General features: G+C 38.2%; 1 protein-coding gene across 1 annotated transcript in view; it reads left to right on the top strand.

Annotated features, from left to right (window-relative positions):
• LOC128696026 (surfeit locus protein 6 homolog) overlaps positions 1-18,175 on the top strand; it is a 28,125-nt gene extending 9,950 nt beyond the window's left edge. The window contains exons 5-9 of the mRNA XM_070095022.1: positions 196-264; positions 10,755-10,922; positions 12,153-12,313; positions 16,656-16,754; positions 17,255-18,175. Coding sequence (XP_069951123.1) covers positions 196-264; positions 10,755-10,922; positions 12,153-12,313; positions 16,656-16,754; positions 17,255-17,476 — 719 coding nt within the window. The 3' untranslated portion in view covers positions 17,477-18,175. The remainder of the gene's footprint in view (positions 1-195; positions 265-10,754; positions 10,923-12,152; positions 12,314-16,655; positions 16,755-17,254) is intronic.
• Positions 18,176-19,099: the final 924 nt, after the last annotated feature.

Raw genomic sequence — 19,099 nt, 5'->3', positions numbered from 1 at the left:
CAAATAAAGCTTCACTAAGAATTACCAGATGACTGTCTTGTCTACATATCAGAAAGAAGTGAATGAAATTCTTTTGAGTTAAATTTTTATTGTTGGTTTTACTACCTATAATGTATACATTGTTCTGAATTTTCTTTATTGAAATTATTTTTTGTAGAGTACAAATAGGTACAGTATTGACTTTGTTTGCTACAGGTGAAGAAAAGTGTGCAGACCTTGCTGAGCTCCAGGAGAAATATTTAAGTACACTAGCTGCTTTGAAAGGTAAGTCTCATTTAAAAATATCTTTAGTAAGATGGAAAATTTGTTATTTTTTTCCATTTGAAAAGAATTCTATATGAAAGACAATGCTTTGTTCAACTCTTAACATTATTTTGTAATACAGTAGACTTGAATAGCACAGTGGTTTCTAATACAGTAGACTCGAATAGCACAGTGGTTTCATTCCTGAAAATTGGTGTTACATGAAAACGTGTTATGCAGACATTAGCAGTAGATGCCAATTTAAGTAGTACAGTGGAACCAAAATATATGACCAGCTCCCTACTCCAACAAAGCTCAGCACTTGACCAAGCGAATACTACCAGCCTGAACTTTGCTGTAAACTATTTCGTGTTTCTTCACATTGTTGGGTGTGTTTTTTTTTTTTTTTTTTTTTTTGTGTGTGTGTGTGTAAATAAGTCACCATAGGGCCTATGAAGATTAGCGATAACAGCCAACCAAACAGAAAATTGGTTGGGAAGAACTTGTTCGATGCTCAAACGGAGCGGCACTCGAACAGCCTTCTGGAATGAATTAAGGTCACATACCAAGATTCCACTGTATTATAGGGTAGATGGCTGAGTTGTTTGTGGTTTTATCACAGTGACACCTTTCATATATTTGAGGAGATGATACAGTTACATTATACAATTTATCATTTATAATAGTGACGAGAAAGAATTTGATCATACCTTGAATTTCTTGTTCTCTTGCATGTTGATGTATAAGTGCTTGAGAATTGGTTATGTAGCTAAGTGAGCAGTAAACTGCTATGGGTTGTCTGTCTAATCACCTGACCCCATCACATGCTTCACTGTAATTTTATTGTTTATAAAAGTAACATGGAAGTATTTTATCATACCTTAACTTTCTGTACACACATTGGAGGGCCATGTTTTTGTTTCTGTGACCAACAAAAATGTACAGAAGTGTAAATAAGGAGGATATTTTGGTAGAGGTAGTAGGTTGGTAGACAGCAACCACCCAGGGAAGTACTACCGTCCTGCCAGATGACTGTGAAACAAAAACCTGTAACTGTTTTGCATGATGGTAGGATTGCTGGTTTCTTTTTCTGTCTCATAAACACGCTAAGATAACAGGGATATCTTGCTACTCCTACTTACACTTTGGTCACACTTCACAGACACGCACATGCATATATATATATACATACATCTAGGTTTTTCTCCTTTTTCTAAATAGCTCTTGTTCTTTTTTATTTCTTCTATTGTCCATGGGGAAGTGGAAAAGAATCTTTCCTCCGTAAGCCATGCGTGTCGTATGAGGCGACTAAAATGCCGGGAGCAATGGGCTAGTAACCCCTTCTCCTGTATACAATTACTAAAAAAGAGAAGAAGAAAAACTTTATAAAACTGGGTTGCTTAAATGTGCGTGGATGTAGTGCGGATGACAAGAAACAGATGATTGCTGATGTTATGAATGAAAAGAAGTTGGATGTCCTGGCCCTAAGCGAAACAAAGCTGAAGGGGGTAGGAGAGTTTCAGTGGGGGGAAATAAATGGGATTAAATCTGGAGTATCTGAGAGAGTTAGAGCAAAGGAAGGGGTAGCAGTAATGTTAAATGATCAGTTATGGAAGGAGAAAAGAGAATATAAATGTGTAAATTCAAGAATTATGTGGATTAAAGTAAAGGTTGGATGCGAGAAGTGGGTCATAATAAGCGTGTATGCACCTGGAGAAGAGAGGAATGCAGAGGAGAGAGAGAGATTTTGGGAGATGTTAAGTGAATGTATAGGAGCCTTTGAACCAAGTGAGAGAGTAATTGTGGTAGGGGACTTGAATGCTAAAGTAGGAGAAACTTTTAGAGAGGGTGTGGTAGGTAAGTTTGGGGTACCAGGTGTAAATGATAATGGGAGCCCTTTGATTGAACTTTGTATAGAAAGGGGTTTAGTTATAGGTAATACATATTTTAAGAAAAAGAGGATAAATAAGTATACACGATATGATGTAGGGCGAAATGACAGTAGTTTGTTGGATTATGTATTGGTAGATAAAAGACTGTTGAGTAGACTTCAGGATGTACATGTTTATAGAGGGGCCACAGATATATCAGATCACTTTCTAGTTGTAGCTACACTGAGAGTAAAAGGTAGATGGGATACAAGGAGAATAGAAGCATCAGGGAAGAGAGAGGTGAAGGTTTATAAACTAAAAGAGGAGGCAGTTAGGGTAAGATATAAACAGCTATTGGAGGATAGATGGGCTAATGAGAGCATAGGCAATGGGGTCGAAGAGGTATGGGGTAGGTTTAAAAATGTAGTGTTAGAGTGTTCAGCAGAAGTTTGTGGTTACAGGAAAGTGGGTGCAGGAGGGAAGAGGAGCGATTGGTGGAATGATGATGTAAAGAGAGTAGTAAGGGAGAAAAAGTTAGCATATGAGAAGTTTTTACAAAGTAGAAGTGATGCAAGGAGGGAAGAGTATATGGAGAAAAAGAGAGAGGTTAAGAGAGTGGTGAAGCAATGTAAAAAGAGAGCAAATGAGAGAGTGGGTGAGATGTTATCAACAAATTTATTGAAAATAAGAAAAAGTTTTGGAGTGAGATTAACAAGTTAAGAAAGCCTAGAGAACAAATTGATTTGTCAGTTAAAAATAGGAGAGGAGAGTTATTAAATGGAGAGTTAGAGGTATTGGGAAGATGGAAGGAATATTTTGAGGAATTGTTAAATGTTGATGAAGATAGGGAAGCTGTGATTTCGTGTATAGGGCAAGGAGGAATAACATCTTGTAGGAGTGAGGAAGAGCCAGTTGTGAGTGTGGGGGAAGTTCGTGAGGCAGTAGGTAAAATGAAAGGGGGTAAGGCAGCCGGGATTGATGGGATAAAGATAGAAATGTTAAAAGCAGGTGGGGATATAGTTTTGGAGTGGTTGGTGCAATTATTTAATAAATGTATGGAAGAGGGTAAGGTACCTAGGGATTGGCAGAGAGCATGCATAGTTCCTTTGTATAAAGGCAAAGGGGATAAAAGAGAGTGCAAAAATTATAGGGGGATAAGTCTGTTGAGTGTACCTGGTAAAGTGTATGGTAGAGTTATAATTGAAAGAATTAAGAGTAAGACGGAGAATAGGATAGCAGATGAACAAGGAGGCTTTAGGAAAGGTAGGGGGTGTGTGGACCAGGTGTTTACAGTGAAACATATAAGTGAACAGTATTTAGATAAGGCTAAAGAGGTCTTTGTGGCATTTATGGATTTGGAAAAGGCGTATGACAGGGTGGATAGGGGGGCAATGTGGCAGATGTTGCAAGTGTATGGTGTAGGAGGTAGGTTACTGAAAGCAGTGAAGAGTTTTTACGAGGATAGTGAGGCTCAAGTTAGAGTATGTAGGAAAGAGGGAAATTTTTTTCCCAGTAAAAGTAGGCCTTAGACAAGGATGTGTGATGTCACCGTGGTTGTTTAATATATTTATAGATGGGGTTGTAAGAGAAGTAAATGCGAGGGTCTTGGCAAGAGGCGTGGAGTTAAAAGATAAAGAATCACACACAAAGTGGGAGTTGTCACAGCTGCTCTTTGCTGATGACACTGTGCTCTTGGGAGATTCTGAAGAGAAGTTGCAGAGATTGGTGGATGAATTTGGTAGGGTGTGCAAAAGAAGAAAATTAAAGGTGAATACAGGAAAGAGTAAGGTTATGAGGATAACAAAAAGATTAGGTGATGAAAGATTGAATATCAGATTGGAGGGAGAGAGTATGGAGGAGGTGAACGTATTCAGATATTTGGGAGTGGACGTGTCAGCGGATGGGTCTATGAAAGATGAGGTGAATCATAGAATTGATGAGGGAAAAAGAGTGAGTGGTGCACTTAGGAGTCTGTGGAGACAAAGAACTTTGTCCTTGGAGGCAAAGAGGGGAATGTATGAGAGTATAGTTTTACCAACACTCTTATATGGGTGTGAAGCGTGGGTGATGAATGTTGCAGCGAGGAGAAGGCTGGAGGCAGTGGAGATGTCATGTCTGAGGGCAATGTGTGGTGTGAATATAATGCAGAGAATTCGTAGTTTGGAAGTTAGGAGGAGGTGCGGGATTACCAAAACTGTTGTCCAGAGGGCTGAGGAAGGGTTGTTGAGGTGGTTCGGACATGTAGAGAGAATGGAGCGAAACAGAATGACTTCAAGAGTGTATCAGTCTGTAGTGGAAGGAAGGCGGGGTAGGGGTCGGCCTAGGAAGGGTTGGAGGGAGGGGGTAAAGGAGGTTTTGTGTGCGAGGGGCTTGGACTTCCAGCAGGCATGCGTGAGCGTGTTTGATAGGAGTGAATGGAGACAAATGGTTTTTAATACTTGACGTGCTGTTGGAGTGTGAGCAAAGTAACATTTATGAAGGGATTCAGGGAAACCGGCAGGCCGGACTTGAGTCCTGGAGATGGGAAGTACAGTGCCTGCACTCTGAAGGAGGGGTGTTAATGTTGCAGTTTAAAAACTGTAGTGTAAAGCACCCTTCTGGCAAGACAGTGATGGAGTGAATGATGGTGAAAGTTTTTCTTTTTCGGGCCACCCTGCCTTGGTGGGAATCGGCCGGTGTGATAATAAAAAAAAAAATATTTTGGTAGTAGGTTGGTAGACAGCAACCACCCAGGGAGGTACTACCGTCCTGCCAGATGACTGTGAAACAGAAACCTGTAACTGTTTTGCATGATGGTAGGATTGCTGGTTTCTTTTTCTGTCTCATAAACACGCTAGATAACAGGGATATCTTGCTACTCCTACTTACACTTTGGTCACACTTCACAGACACGCACATGCATATATATATACATACATCTAGGTTTTTCCCCTTTTTCTAAATAGCTCTTGTTCTTCTTTATTTCTTCTATTGTCCATGGGGAAGTGGAAAAGAATCTTTCCTCCGTAAGCCATGCGTGTCATATGAGGCGACTAAAATGCCGGGAGCAATGGGCTAGTAACCCCTTCTCCTGTAGACATTTACTAAAAAAGAGAAGAAGAAAAACTTTATAAAACTGGGATGCTTGAATGTGCGTGGATGTAGTGCGGATGACAAGAAACAGATGATTGCTGATGTTATGAATGAAAAGAAGTTGGATGTCCTGGCCCTAAGCGAAACAATGCTGAAGGGGGTAGGGGAGTTTCGGTGGGGGGAAATAAATGGGATTAAATCTGGAGTATCTGAGGGAGTTAGAGCAAAGGAAGGGGTAGCAGTAATGTTGAAGGATCAGTTATGGAAGGAGAAAAGAGAATATGAATGTGTAAATTCAAGAATTATGTGGATTAAAGTAAAGGTTGGATGTGAAAAGTGGGTCATAATAAGCGTGTATGCACCTGGAGAAGAGAGGAATGTAGAGGAGAGAGAGAGATTTTGGGAGATGTTAAGTGAATGTATAGGAGCCTTTGAACCAAGTGAGAGAGTAATTGTGGTAGGGGATCTGAATGCTAAAGTAGGAGAAACTTTTAGAGAGGGTGTGGTAGGTAAGTTTGGGGTGCCAGGTGTAAATGATAATGGGAGCCCTTTGATTGAACTTTGTATAGAAAGGGGTTTAGTTATAGGTAATACATATTTTAAGAAAGAGGATAAATAAGTATACAAGATATGATGTAGGGCGAAATGACAGTAGTTTGTTGGATTATGTATTGGTAGATAAAAGACTGTTGAGTAGACTTCAGGATGTACATGTTTATAGAGGGGCCACAGATATATCAGATCACTTTCTAGTTGTAGCTACACTGAGAGTAAAAGGTAGATGGGATACAAGGAGAATAGAAGCATCAGGGAAGAGAGAGGTGAAGGTTTATAAACTAAAAGAGGAGGCAGTTAGGGTAAGATATAAACAGCTATTGAAAGATAGATTGGGCTAATGAGAGCATAGGCAATGGGGTCGAAGAGGTATGGGGTAGGTTTAAAAATGTAGTGTTAGAGTGTTCAGCAGAAGTTTGTGGTTACAGGAAAGTGGGTGCGGGAGGGAAGAGGAGCGATTGGTGGAATGATGATGTAAAGAGAGCAGTAAAGGAGAAAAAGTTAGCATATGAGAAGCTTTTACAAAGTAGAAGTGATGCAAGGAGGGAAGAGTATATGGAGAAAAAGAGAGGTTAAGAGAGTGATGAAACAATGTAAAAAGAGAGCAAATGAGAGGGTGGGTGAGATGTTATCAACAAATTTTGTTGAAAATAAGAAAAAGTTTTGGAGTGAGATTAACAAGTTAAGGAAGCCTAGAGAACAAATGGATTTGTCAGTTAAAAATAGAAGAAGAGAGTTATTAAATGGAGAGTTAGAGGTATTGGGAAGATGGAGGGAATATTTTGAGGAATTGTTAAATGTTGATGAAGATATGGAAGCTGTGATTTCGTGTATAGGGCAAGGAGGAATAACATCTTGTAGGAGTGAGGAAGAGCCAGTTGTGAGTGTGGGGGAAGTTCGTGAGGCAGTAGGTAAAATGAAAGGGGGTAAGGCAGCCGGGATTGATGGGATAAAGATAGAAATGTTAAAAGCAGGTGGGGATATAGTTTTGGAGTGGTTGGTGCAATTATTTAATAAATGTATGGAAGAGGGTAAAGTACCTAGGGATTGGCAGAGAGCATGCATAGTTCCTTTGTATAAAGGCAAAGGGGACAAAAGAGAGTGCAAAAATTATAGGGGGATAAGTCTGTTGAGTATACCTGGTAAAGTGTATGGTAGAGTTATTATTGAAAGAATTAAGAGTAAGACGGAGAATAGGATAGCAGATGAACAAGGAGGCTTTAGGAAAGGTAGGGGGTATGTGGACCAGGTGTTTACAGTGAAACATATAAGTGAACAGTATTTAGATGAGGCTAAAGAGGTCTTTGTGGCATTTATGGATTTGGAAAAGGCATATGACAGGGTGGATAGGGGGGCAATGTGACAGATGTTGCAGGTGTATGGTGTAGGAGGTAGGTTACTGAAAGCAGTGAAGAGTTTTTACGAGGATAGTGAGGCTCAAGTTAGAGTATGTAGGAAAGAGGGAAATTATTTCCCAGTAAAAGTAGGCCTTAGACAAGGATGTGTGATGTCACCATGGTTGTTTAATATATTTATAGATGGGGTTGTAAGAGAAGTAAATGCGAGGGTCTTGGCAAAAGGCGTGGAGTTAAAAGATAAAGAATCACACACAAAGTGGGAGTTGTCACAGTTGCTCTTTGCTGATGACACTGTGCTCTTTGGAGATTCTGAAGAGAAGTTGCAGAGATTGGTGGATGAATTTGGTAGGGTGTGCAAAAGAAGAAAATTAAAAGTGAATACAGGAAAGAGTAAGGTTATGAGGATAACAAAAAGATTAGATGATGAAAGATTGGATATCAGATTGGAGGGAGAGAGTATGGAGAAGGTGAATGTATTCATATATTTGGGAGTGGACGTGTCAGCAGATGGGTCTATGAAAGATGAGGTGAATCATAGAATTGATGAGGGAAAAAGGGTGAGTGGTGCACTTAGGAGTCTGTGGACACAAAGAACTTTGTCCTTGGAGGCAAAGAGGGGAATGTGTGAGAGTAGTTTTACCAACGCTCCTATATGGGTGTGAAGCATGGGTGATGAATGTTGCAGCAAGGAGAAGGCTGGAGGCAGTGGAGATGTCATGTCTGAGGGCAATGTGTGGTGTGAATATAATGCAGAGAATTCGTAGTTTGGAAGTTAGGAGGAGGTGCGGGATTACCAAAACTGTTGTCCAGAGGGCTGAGGAAGGGTTGTTGAGGTGGTTCGGACATGTAGAGAGAATGGAGCGAAACAGAGTGACTTCAAGAGTGTATCAGTCTGTAGTGGAAGGAAGGCGGGGTAGGGGTCGGCCTAGGGAAGGTTGGAGGGAGGGGGTAAAGGAGGTTTTGTGTGCGAGGGGCTTGGACTTCCAGCAGGCATGCGTGAGCGTGTTTGATAGGAGTGAATGGAGACAAATGGTTTTTAATACTTGACGTGCTGTTGGAGTGTGAACAAAGTAACATTTATGAAGGGGTTCAGGGAAACCGGCAGGCTGGACTTGAGTCCTGGAGATGGGAAGTACAGTGCCTGCACTCTGAAGGAGGGGTGTTAATGTTGCAGTTTAAAAACTGTAGTGTAAAGCACCCTTCTGGCAAGACAGTGATGGAGTGAATAATGGTGAAAGTTTTTCTTTTTCGGCCCACCCTGCCTTGGTGGGAATCGGCCAGTGTGATAATAGTAAAATAATATATTTTGGTTGTGATTGCCTTGCACAAGTGACCAAGATACACATTTCTGATCAAACAGGACTGATATTGCATTCGATACATCATATCAGATGTTTTTGTGACCAGGGACAGACCATGTTTCAGTCCCTCTTGCCAGGACTGGTAGGCTTAACCCTTTCACTGTTGGTCCCATAATATTATGGCTTTCAAGCGAGTGTTGATCCTGTAATAGTACGCCAAAATTCTAGCGACTTCCAGTCTTGCAGGAAAAAGCTGGTAGGCCTACATATGAAAGAATGGGTCTGAGTGGTCAATGTGCACAGTATAAAAAGAATCCTTCAGCATGCAGTGCATAATGAGAAAAAAAAACTGTGTTCTTTGTTTAAAACTGACTTTGCAGTGTATTTTTGTTTGGTATTTATTGTTGTAATTTTGCTTTCTTGGTCTCATTTGATAGAATGGAAGATATGTTACAGAACTAGAGATGACTTTGAATGGTTTACGGACTAAAAGTACCTTGAAATTGAGCTCAAATTAGCGGAAATGTTTGATTTTTGTCAGTGTTCAAGAGTAAACAGATCACATTACGTGTCCAATACATGTCAACTGGTGGGTCTAATATGCTTTCACAAATGCCCTGATATTATTTATACCATTTTTACAATAATGCAGTAGTCTGTATAACAGTAAATCTTCTGTTTTTGTGTGTGAATAAAAATTCAAAATGGAAAGCAAGTGTAATGTAAGAGGGGCCTGGAGACATGACTAATGAATAGAGAAAATGTTATTTTAGTGCTATGAATGTTTGCATTGTTAATTCTGGACCCTGTTTTGAAATTGGCCTCCCTTGAATTGTGTATGTAATTGGCCAAATTACCAATTTCTGATCACTATTGGGTATTTGAAATCGGTAAATGGGCAGTTTTTGTACTCAATCGATAGAACAAAAGGAGTAAGTTTTCCATCAAATTTCATACTTTTGGTGTCATTATCATCAGAAAAAGATTCTCTATCATTTCAAAAGTTTTTTTTTTTTCGACACTGAGAGCAAGTTTGTGAGCATGGATCTCGGCAGTGAAAGGGTTAAATTAACCTCCCCAAGGACTCTGGAAGTGAAGGCCAACGATTCACAGTTGTCAGATCATGTCCCTTGGATGTCTTCATCAGACACTACATGATTTGGGATTTGAAAGTCTTCATGCCCACAGTAAACTGTTTCTCACAGTTAAGCAAAAGCAGAAGAGAGTAAAATTTTGCAAGAAATACAGTAAATGAAGTTTGGAGGAATAGAGGGACATTTTGTGGCCAGGTGAATCAACCTTTACAGAGACTAGTAGTAGAGGAAGGGTGTACCAGGCACCTGATTCTGACTTACCTCCCAGAGTACACTGCCAAGACTGAAACACCTTCCATCCCTCATGGCGTGGGAATGTTTCACCTATTATTGTGTTGAGGAATTAGTAATTCGTCTTAAAGTAATGGCATGGTTTGCCAGTCCTTGATCCATCAGGAAGCCTGGTCTGGGACCATGATTTTGTTGGTATGTACATTGAAATACACATACCCAACAGTAAGTCTTGTTGTTCAGGTGTTGATCTTTCAGGAGGTTTCCAAAAATACGATTAAATATAATTATTTGGTGCTTTTTAATCCATTAGTTAGGCAATTACCTTGAGAAAGCCTTAGCGTAACTATTTACACAAGACGATGCTCTTTGTCACACTGCCAAATGTGTCAAAAAGTGATTGTGAAATGCCCTATGTCAGTGACTCTCCAGGTGATAGCTCAGACCTAAACCCAGTAAAACATTTGTAGTCACAAATGAAACGTCCCAAAGCTAGACGCAGCTGTTAATTAAAGATATCTGGGCTTCATTTTCACCTACAACCCTTCAGATTTAATCTGGCAATATTTCTTGAAGGTTTGAGGATTGCCTGAAGCACAAAGGGAATTAACTAAGTATTAATTTCACTGGTAAGCATTATATTGCTTAGTTTACATAATCATAAATGTTTTTTTTCATTGGCATCATAACTTTCCATGCAGACTGCAGTGTTGATTTTATTAGTACTGTTCTTTAAGGGAGGTGCCTTAATACTACTAAATGGCTCTTCATCCAGGAAATTAGAGTTACCCTCCACTTTGAAACAAACCTTATTGCTTCCTATTCACCAGGCTCGAGATGATCCTTACTGATTTACTACTTCCCCATAAATTATATTAATAAGTACTGCATTACAACTAAATTTGGCATATAAAGTATTACCCTCAATCTAGAATAGCTTATAAATCTTATCAAATTAAAATTTAAAAATTAGTTAAATTTTGAAGTCATATAATGTTTAATATTGTATACAATGCTATATCTTTTAAGGTAATAGAAAAAAGGTGTGGGACCCTGCAGCAAGAAAAAAAGAGTCCAAGTTGAAAAAGAAGCTCAGCAGATTACAATACAGAAAAAATAAGAGACAAAAAACAAACATAAAACATGAAGGAATAAACCAGCAGGTAGATGTTGAGACAGAGAAGGGCTTCAGTCAGGGTAAGTGAAATTGTTGCAAAGTTAATTTTTCATAAAACAGGGTCGTCAGGAATTATTAGGAGTAGAGGCAAGCTTATGAAATTATAGATAGGCAGTGTAAGAAAAGAGGCTTGAGAAGTGGCTGTTCTTATGAAAATTTGTGTTCAACTACTTTATACATACTTTGGTCCATACCAGTAGTTCTCAAGCTGGTGTGTGTACCCCCAGGGGTATGCAGATTATCTCTGGGAGGGGTAGGAGGTGTACTAGATACCATCCTTCATGGTGTAATCCTAATTTAATGTGGGATATGGCTGGTTTGTTGAAAGAAGAAGAGGAATATTTGACATATCTTCGAGAATATTTTTATTAAAAATAAATTGGTACACTTCACTGGAACCCAAAGATAGTAGATGTAGTTGTAAACACACTTTTTCCACATATACTGCAGGCTCCTTCTCACTGTTATATGATGTTCCTGTGGTGTTATTCTTATTATATTCCTCCCTTCCCAGTGCACGAACTCGCTGCCCTACCTTCAATTATGAACACAAAATATAGTGTAGACAGTATGAGGTAATGTGGAAGTAGTAGTTACTGTGGATGTAACAGTAAGCATAAGGATTCTAAGGAAATGGGGGTATGTGAGAGTGTAGATTTAATATTGTCATATTTAGGAGTGGCCTCAGTACAGGCTGAGATATGAATGTCTGCTGATAGGCTAAGTGTTTATGAGAATAAAGAGTAAAAGGGTACATTATCATGACTTGAGCAATACGCAAATAACCCACACATAGAAGGAAGAAACTTATGACAATGTTTGAGAATGTTAGTGCAGATAATAGTGAATATTTATAAAGTTTTAATGATTTTTATATGGATCAAGGTATTGTATGGAAAGTTTTATTTCAGAGGTTGTGATTATTGTGCTGCTTACCTTTTTTTTTTTTCAGTCATGTTTTTGTATGTAAATGAAAATATAGGCACTGGGTGATATGTAAACCAGCTTTATTCATATTAATTTTTGGTTTCAAACCATATTATATCAAGATCATGACTATTAGATGTAAGTGCTCATAATGAAAATAATCTGCCAGGAAGATCAGTCATTCTTTGTTTATTCAAGGTTTTGGATAGTGTACATCATACACATTGATTTAATTATTACTACAAATTTGTAAAGTGTCATTTGTATTAAAGTTTACGTATTCTGTTCACCATGTAATACTTGCAATAATCTTTATCTTACAGGTACAAAGTCACAAAAACATACAATCTACAATCAGGAAGGAAAGCTAGTGTTCAGTAAATTTGACTTCTCAAACACCTCAACATCAGGGGAAATTGACACTAGCTTAAAACCCACAGACCTAAAGCAGTTACTTTCAAAGGCTCTCAAAGAGAAAGAAAAGGTTTGTAAAAGAAAATGAGTCATCCACATGTGATGGTGCAAAAAGTGGCATCATTACCTCAGCACTTTTTATTCCTGTTGTATTTCCTTTCTAGGTAAGAAGGCCTGGTCTAAGACCTAGCCTCAGGGACAGTGATCCCTAGATTCATTAACCCTTTCATTGTCATCCAGACAATTTTTTTTATGGTAGAGAATCTTTCTGAAGGTAATGACACCAAGAATAAAAAATTCGATGGTGCAAAGTTAGCAGTCTGTGAACAATTTATGCATTGGCAGTTTCACTAATTTTGAGTCCTACTTTAAGCCAATTCCATTGCTTAATTCGACCAAATTCTTAGCTACTTCTGTAGTATGCCTTCTATTCCATCGATTGAACATGCGATATTGACCATTCAAATGGCAGAATTACCCTGTTGAGTGGACACAAGTCAATAATTTGGCCAATTTTAGGGAAATTCTAATTTAAAAACAGTTCAGAATAAACACTGTATACATTCCAGGCACTAGAACAACATTTCCTCTGTTTATTGATCATGTCCCCAGGTCTCTCCTGTAGTACACTTGCCTTCCATTTTGATTTATCACAAAAAGTTCAAGATTTACCCTATCTCTTGGATAATAAAATATAACCTGGAATGATTGGTCATGGTTGATGGCATCCCAATAATGAAATCAAACCTAGTAAAAACCCATTAAACAGACTGGGAGAGCGTAGAGAGGCCAGACCCATCCTCAGGAAAATTGAGAGAAATCTAATATTTCTGCTACTTTGAGGCTGATTTCAAGCTACTTGAAACCAACCAAAATCATCGCTATTTCAATAGTATGTCTTCCATTCTTTCAATTGATACCAAGAAACAACCAATTAATCCATATAACCCATCCTAAAAAAACACCTCAAGTTGCTATGTTTATAATTCATTGCATATGAGAAAAAGAATAAGTGCCAAATTCAAAAATTATAGGTGAGATTGGAGCTTTAAAGCACAAGTTACCATACTTTGTTGTGGGGCTCTGAACCTAGCTTACAGATGCAGAAGACAGTATCTATGCATTCCTACAAATAGACAAAATAATGAGGAATCGATTTGTTCACTACCCTAGCTTTGGCTGTGGTGGAAATTATTCTTTTTTTTTTTTGCTGCACAATGCCTTATGTAGTATAGCAATTAGTTTAACCCTTTCAGGGTCCGTCCCGTAGATCTACGGCTGGTCGGTGAGTGTCCAAACCGTAGATCTACGCCAAAATTCTAGCGCCGTCAAATTTAGCGCGAAAGCGCTCATAGGCCTACATATGAGAGAATGGGTCTGCGCGGTGGGTGTGCGCCGTAAACAAAAAATCTAGGCGCCTGCATAGCATTGTGGGAACGCCGGCTCAGTTACCCTTGTTCACCATGTCTCGTCGCAAGTCAGCTCTCACTCCCCGGAAAATTGGGACTCTCCTCTTCCTGTCTGATAGTTCTGACACTGATGGAAGTGGAAATGAAGACGAATTCTACGGCTTTGATGAGTTAGTGACCGAAAATAATGACCAGGATATCGATAATAGTGCAGAAAACCCCGACGATCCTCGACCTTCTACCTCTGGTGTGGGCACTCGTGACTCACGGTCGGTTGTTCCTAAACGTAAGAGAAAACTAATATTTTCCCGTGGCCTGGCCTCTGACTTCAGTAATGACGATGATTCTGACGTGGATTGTGATTTTATTGCGCTCGACGATCATTCGAGTAGTGATAGTGAGGAAACATATTCACCAGTGAAGCGTCGGTATGTGCGCCGCCGCATGCGCTCGGGTAGTGTACCCTATGCTATGCCCAGGGGACGGAGTACATCCCGTAGTACATCCCGGAGTACATCCCGTGGCCCTACACCCGTTTTAGGTAGTGATAGTGAGGATGATGTGGCTACACTTGGCATGGATGGGCCACAGACATCAGTGGATGGTGTTAGTGGGGCTGGTGGTGGTAGTGGCACCGCCATGCGTGACTCGCTGTGCCACGCGGGAACCCACGCTGCTGACTCGTCAGTTCAAGGACAAAGCGGAGCGTCACCCACCAGCCCGCCACAACCACCCGTACAACCAGCCTATGATGTCCAGTATCCACCAGCAAACCGTATCTGGGATTGGCAGCAAAATCCCAATTTTGTTCCCAGCCCTCACCACTTTGATGACTCGCAAAGTGGAATTCTACCTACCTGTCCCCTTGGAACCACGGCCAATGAACTGGAATTCTTTGAATTATTCTTTGACCAGCCATTGATGGAAACTATTGTCAGGGAAAGTAATAAGTATTTTCAGTACACCATGGCAAATACGATCTTATCACCACAGTCAAGACTACACAGGTGGAAAGAGACGACTGTTGCAGAAATGTATTTGCTTTTTGCAACAATAATGCTTATGCCTCACGTCTATAAGCATAATATAAAAGCATACTGGTCCACAGATCGGCTAATTTGTACCCCATCCTTCAGTGAAATAATACCAGTGAACAGGTTTATCTTACTCTTACGTATGTTGCACTTCTCTGACAAAACCAGGCCTGACAGAAGTGACAGGTTATACAAGATTAGAAATGTTTTCATGTATCTCAAACAAAAGTTCAGGATGTACTTTTATCCATTCAAGAATCTTGTAATTGACGAGTCTTTGATTTTGTTCAAAGGTAGACTGTCATTCAAGCAGTATATACCGAGCAAGAGGAACCGCTTTGGTATAAAATTGTTTGTACTCTGTGATTGTGACAGTGGCCTGGTGTTGGATATTGTTGTATACACGGGTAGTAAAACATTGAAAGATACCAAGATGTTATTGGGTATATCAGGTGACGTAGTGAGAAACATGATGGCACCTTATCTTGGTAAGGGCCATACATTATATACCGATAACTGGTACACAAGCCCATTACTCAGTGATTTCATGCGAGTGAACAAGACAGATGTGTGTGGCACAGTGCGTTCTAATCGTAAACATATGCCCAGGCTCAACGCAGGTGTTCGTGGTGATGACGTGCAGGTGTTTACTGCCAATGACATCATGGCATTACGGTGGCATGACAAACGAGATGTCACATTGTTGACAACCATTCACCGTAATGAAATGCAAGACAGTGGCAAAGTTGATCGAGTGACTAATGAACGTATTCGAAAACCAGTGACAGTGATTGATTATACACAAAACATGCGCTTGGTTGACAAGTGTGACATGCAGATTGGTTTTGTTGACTGTGTTCGTAAGAGTTACAAGTGGTACATGAAACTTTTCTTCCATCTCATGGACATTTCAATGCTGAATGCATATAATATGTACCAAATAAAGACTGGTAACAGACCACCGTATGGTGAATTTTGTTTGTCTGTTGTCAGACAACTCATAATGAAGTACCAGGTAACAACACCTGCAATACAACATGGTCCTCGAATTCATCACAATATACCCAAGCGTTTGAGGAAAGAAGGTGATCATTTCATAATACAGCTTCCTTCAACTCAAAAGAAATTTGCTCAGAAGAGATGCATTGTCTGTGCACAAACAAAACGACGGCAACAAAGACGCAAAGACACTCGGTTTATGTGTGAGGAATGTAAGGTGCCTCTGTGCATGGTGCCTTGTTTCAAGGAGTTCCACAAGCTCCAGCAGTTCTAAAACCATGTCCAGTGATTGTAAATATGTAAATATATGATAGAACATTAGTATTATACAATATTTGTGCATGTTTATTGTAATAAACAACAGTGGAAAACAATAATATGATAATAACTTTAGTGCGGTTATTGTGTTCAATACAGTGAGTTTATATATATAAATTATATACAGTACTGGTCTCTCAGGCCCCAAATGTTAGTAGGAATAGAAAAAAATGGAAAAGAAAAGAAAAAACAACTAAAACAACAAAATAATATAATACGCGTATGTGGAATTCGTCGATGTTGCCGCCACCACATCATTTTCTACAAACTTCTTGGCACTGTATCTCGGTAAGTACTGATCAGATTCTAATTTTTTTTGTTTTATTACCTTCACAAAAATATGCTCTTTAATTCTGTAAGAAAAAATAATTTTTTTTTTTTTCAAAATTTCTTGGACACTGGTGCGTGACTTCAGATTTTGGCCTTGGACCCTGAAAGGGTTAAAATACTCAGAGGCAACATTTGTGACTGTGACAAAGCAATCAGTAGGCTTATACTTGTGTGTTCAAATTTTTTTTTATGAGAAAATTTAAAAAATTTATTATATATGACTAGAATATCATAGCAAGTTGAAATTTATAGACAAGTTTGTTGTTATAGCCTACAAAAATTTGAGATATATTGCTAATTACTAATGTGGTATATGTTGCAGATAAAACGGATGGAGCAGAAAGGTCATACAAAAAAGGCTTCAGAAGTGATTGAACAGAGTGCATGGTCAAGTGCCTTGCAGAAAGCAGAAGGAGTAAAAGTAAGTGTTAGTTTTTATTTTTAAGAACCAGTCCCATTTTCAGGTTGAATTATATCTTTGTTAATTTTCTATATGCAGTTTTAATCTTGTGTGCACAATTAAGTCATGTGAATAATCATACACTATACTCTGTCAATACATGTCCCATACAGAACTGTTGAAGCCTTAACAATGCCTATATATAGTACTGTACAGTGGACCCCCGCATAACGATCACCTCCGAATGCGACCAATTATGTAAGTGTATTTATGTAAGTGCGTTTGCACGTGTATGTTTGGGGGTCTGAAATGGACTAATCTACTTCACAATATTCCTTATGGGAACAAATTCGGTCTACTGGCACCTGAACATACTTCTGGAGTGAAAAAATATCGTTAACCGGGGGTCCACTGTATATCCTTTTTCCTCCAATAAAAAATCAGTGCATATAATTTAATTGTCATAATTATCTTCAAAATTTGCTATAATGTTAACGGTCATGTTATTCATGTAAAAACAGGTACGAAATGATGTAGATTTGATTAAGAAGACTATCAAGAAGAAAGAATCAAACAAGAAAACCAGTCAAAAGACTTGGGAACAGCGCAAAGAAATCATCGAGAAGAAAAAAACAGAAAAGCTGAATACCAGGAAGAAGAATATTAAGATTCGAAAAGAAGCAAAACTAAATAAGAAGATGAAGAAAATGAAAAATAGGGGTCATATAGTACCAGGGTTTTAAGTGATTTTTTTCAGCTCATTATTCTATTATATGTAAATATTTTGTGGTTTATGAATGGGATAAAGAAAATTATTTTGTCAGTTTAATGTTTAAATTATTTTGAGAGTAATGTCAGTTTAGAGAAATGCAGTCTGCTGAAGTAAACTATCAAGCTTCCAAGTTATTATTTCTATACATATATATTACAGTTTATACATAGTACAATACAAGAAATGAAATCATTGTTAAATTTAATTTGCAGCTTTGAAAGTAATTGAATAGTATGTTTTCAAGTGAGTTTTAAGTTTTCAGTATGTACAAGGAAGTTAATACATAGTTTTTCCAGAATTCATAATTAGAAATAATTGGCCAAGGTAAAATAAAAATAGTGAAGGTATTTACAGTGCAATAAATAGTGCAGGAGATAATGATCAGTCTAGTTTAATATTCGTTATAGACATCATAGCTTATGCATAATGTCTTCCCTATGTACATCTAAGATTAGAGTAAAGTATTGGGGATTTTTTTTTTTATTGGTATAATATTTCAAATTTTTTTTTTTAGGTTTACATCTTGGGGCCCACATGTTGACATCTTATTGAACAAGCTAATCAAGTAGTGAATGTTACAAATACTTTCTTAACATGCTTTTGTGGTTGGGAACTTATGTTTTATCCATCAATATCTCTAATATGAAGTTAAATAAATGTATTGATATCTCCTGTTGTTTCAGTTGTTAACTTTGTAGGAAGAATTTGAAATAGAAAAAATTATTTTATCTCCATTGTGCCATGGCTTTTTTATTTTTTTATTTTTTTTTACAAATTAATAAATAATCACATTTTAATTTTTATCACAGCAGCAGATCTCTCCAAAATTGTAAATTATAAAAAATACCTTAAAATGTGGTCAATATGTAAAGCTATTGACCACTCTAGGCCATAATTTTCCCCCAGCCTGCATTTAATGCTGGCTGGGGCATTTTTGACATTGGCTGATGGCATCTGCAATGTTAAATTTATGCCAAAAGCCTGGTACTCCATGGTTTGAGTCAGCATCCATTGCTGCACCCAGTTTCTGTATCACTTCATGTCGTTACACTTAAATCTCCTAATAATTTCATGATCCAGTGATTGTGATAAGATATTTGGTGGTAAAACCCCAGTTTATGGTTATGAGAGTTTTATAAGATAAATATGCCATAAAAAGCACCTCAGACAGGGAAGAAACAGACAAGAGAAAATAGCCTTGTATCATGCTAAAACTGTTTTTTTTTTTTTTTTCATGTTTTTAAATGCATGTTCTTAAATAGCATCAAAAGTGCTTGAAATGGAGTGATTTTTTGGGGTAATTATTTTTCAAAATTTATGGTTATTTTTCCAAATTCTTTGTTATTTCTCATAATTTTTAGTCATTTCTTGTTATTTTTGGTAACTTATTTTTAGGAATTTTCACGAGTTTATTTTCCATAACGCATAGTCCTAATGAAAATATTTGCTACCTCCATTAGGAATTACCTTTAAATTAAGGCATTGCGTGATGCTAAAATTCTCATTTTACATTTTTAGGTGTATATTCTGAATTAGCATAGAAAATAGTAGGCCTTGTGTGATATTAACCCTTTGACTGTTTCAGGCCCCTCTC

Source organism: Cherax quadricarinatus, chromosome 48 (genome assembly GCF_038502225.1).
Source record: "Cherax quadricarinatus isolate ZL_2023a chromosome 48, ASM3850222v1, whole genome shotgun sequence".
Classification (NCBI taxonomy): Eukaryota; Metazoa; Arthropoda; class Malacostraca; order Decapoda; family Parastacidae; genus Cherax; species Cherax quadricarinatus.
Note: the sequence above shows the minus strand (reverse complement) of the source record. Positions and strands in the feature narration are given on the sequence as shown.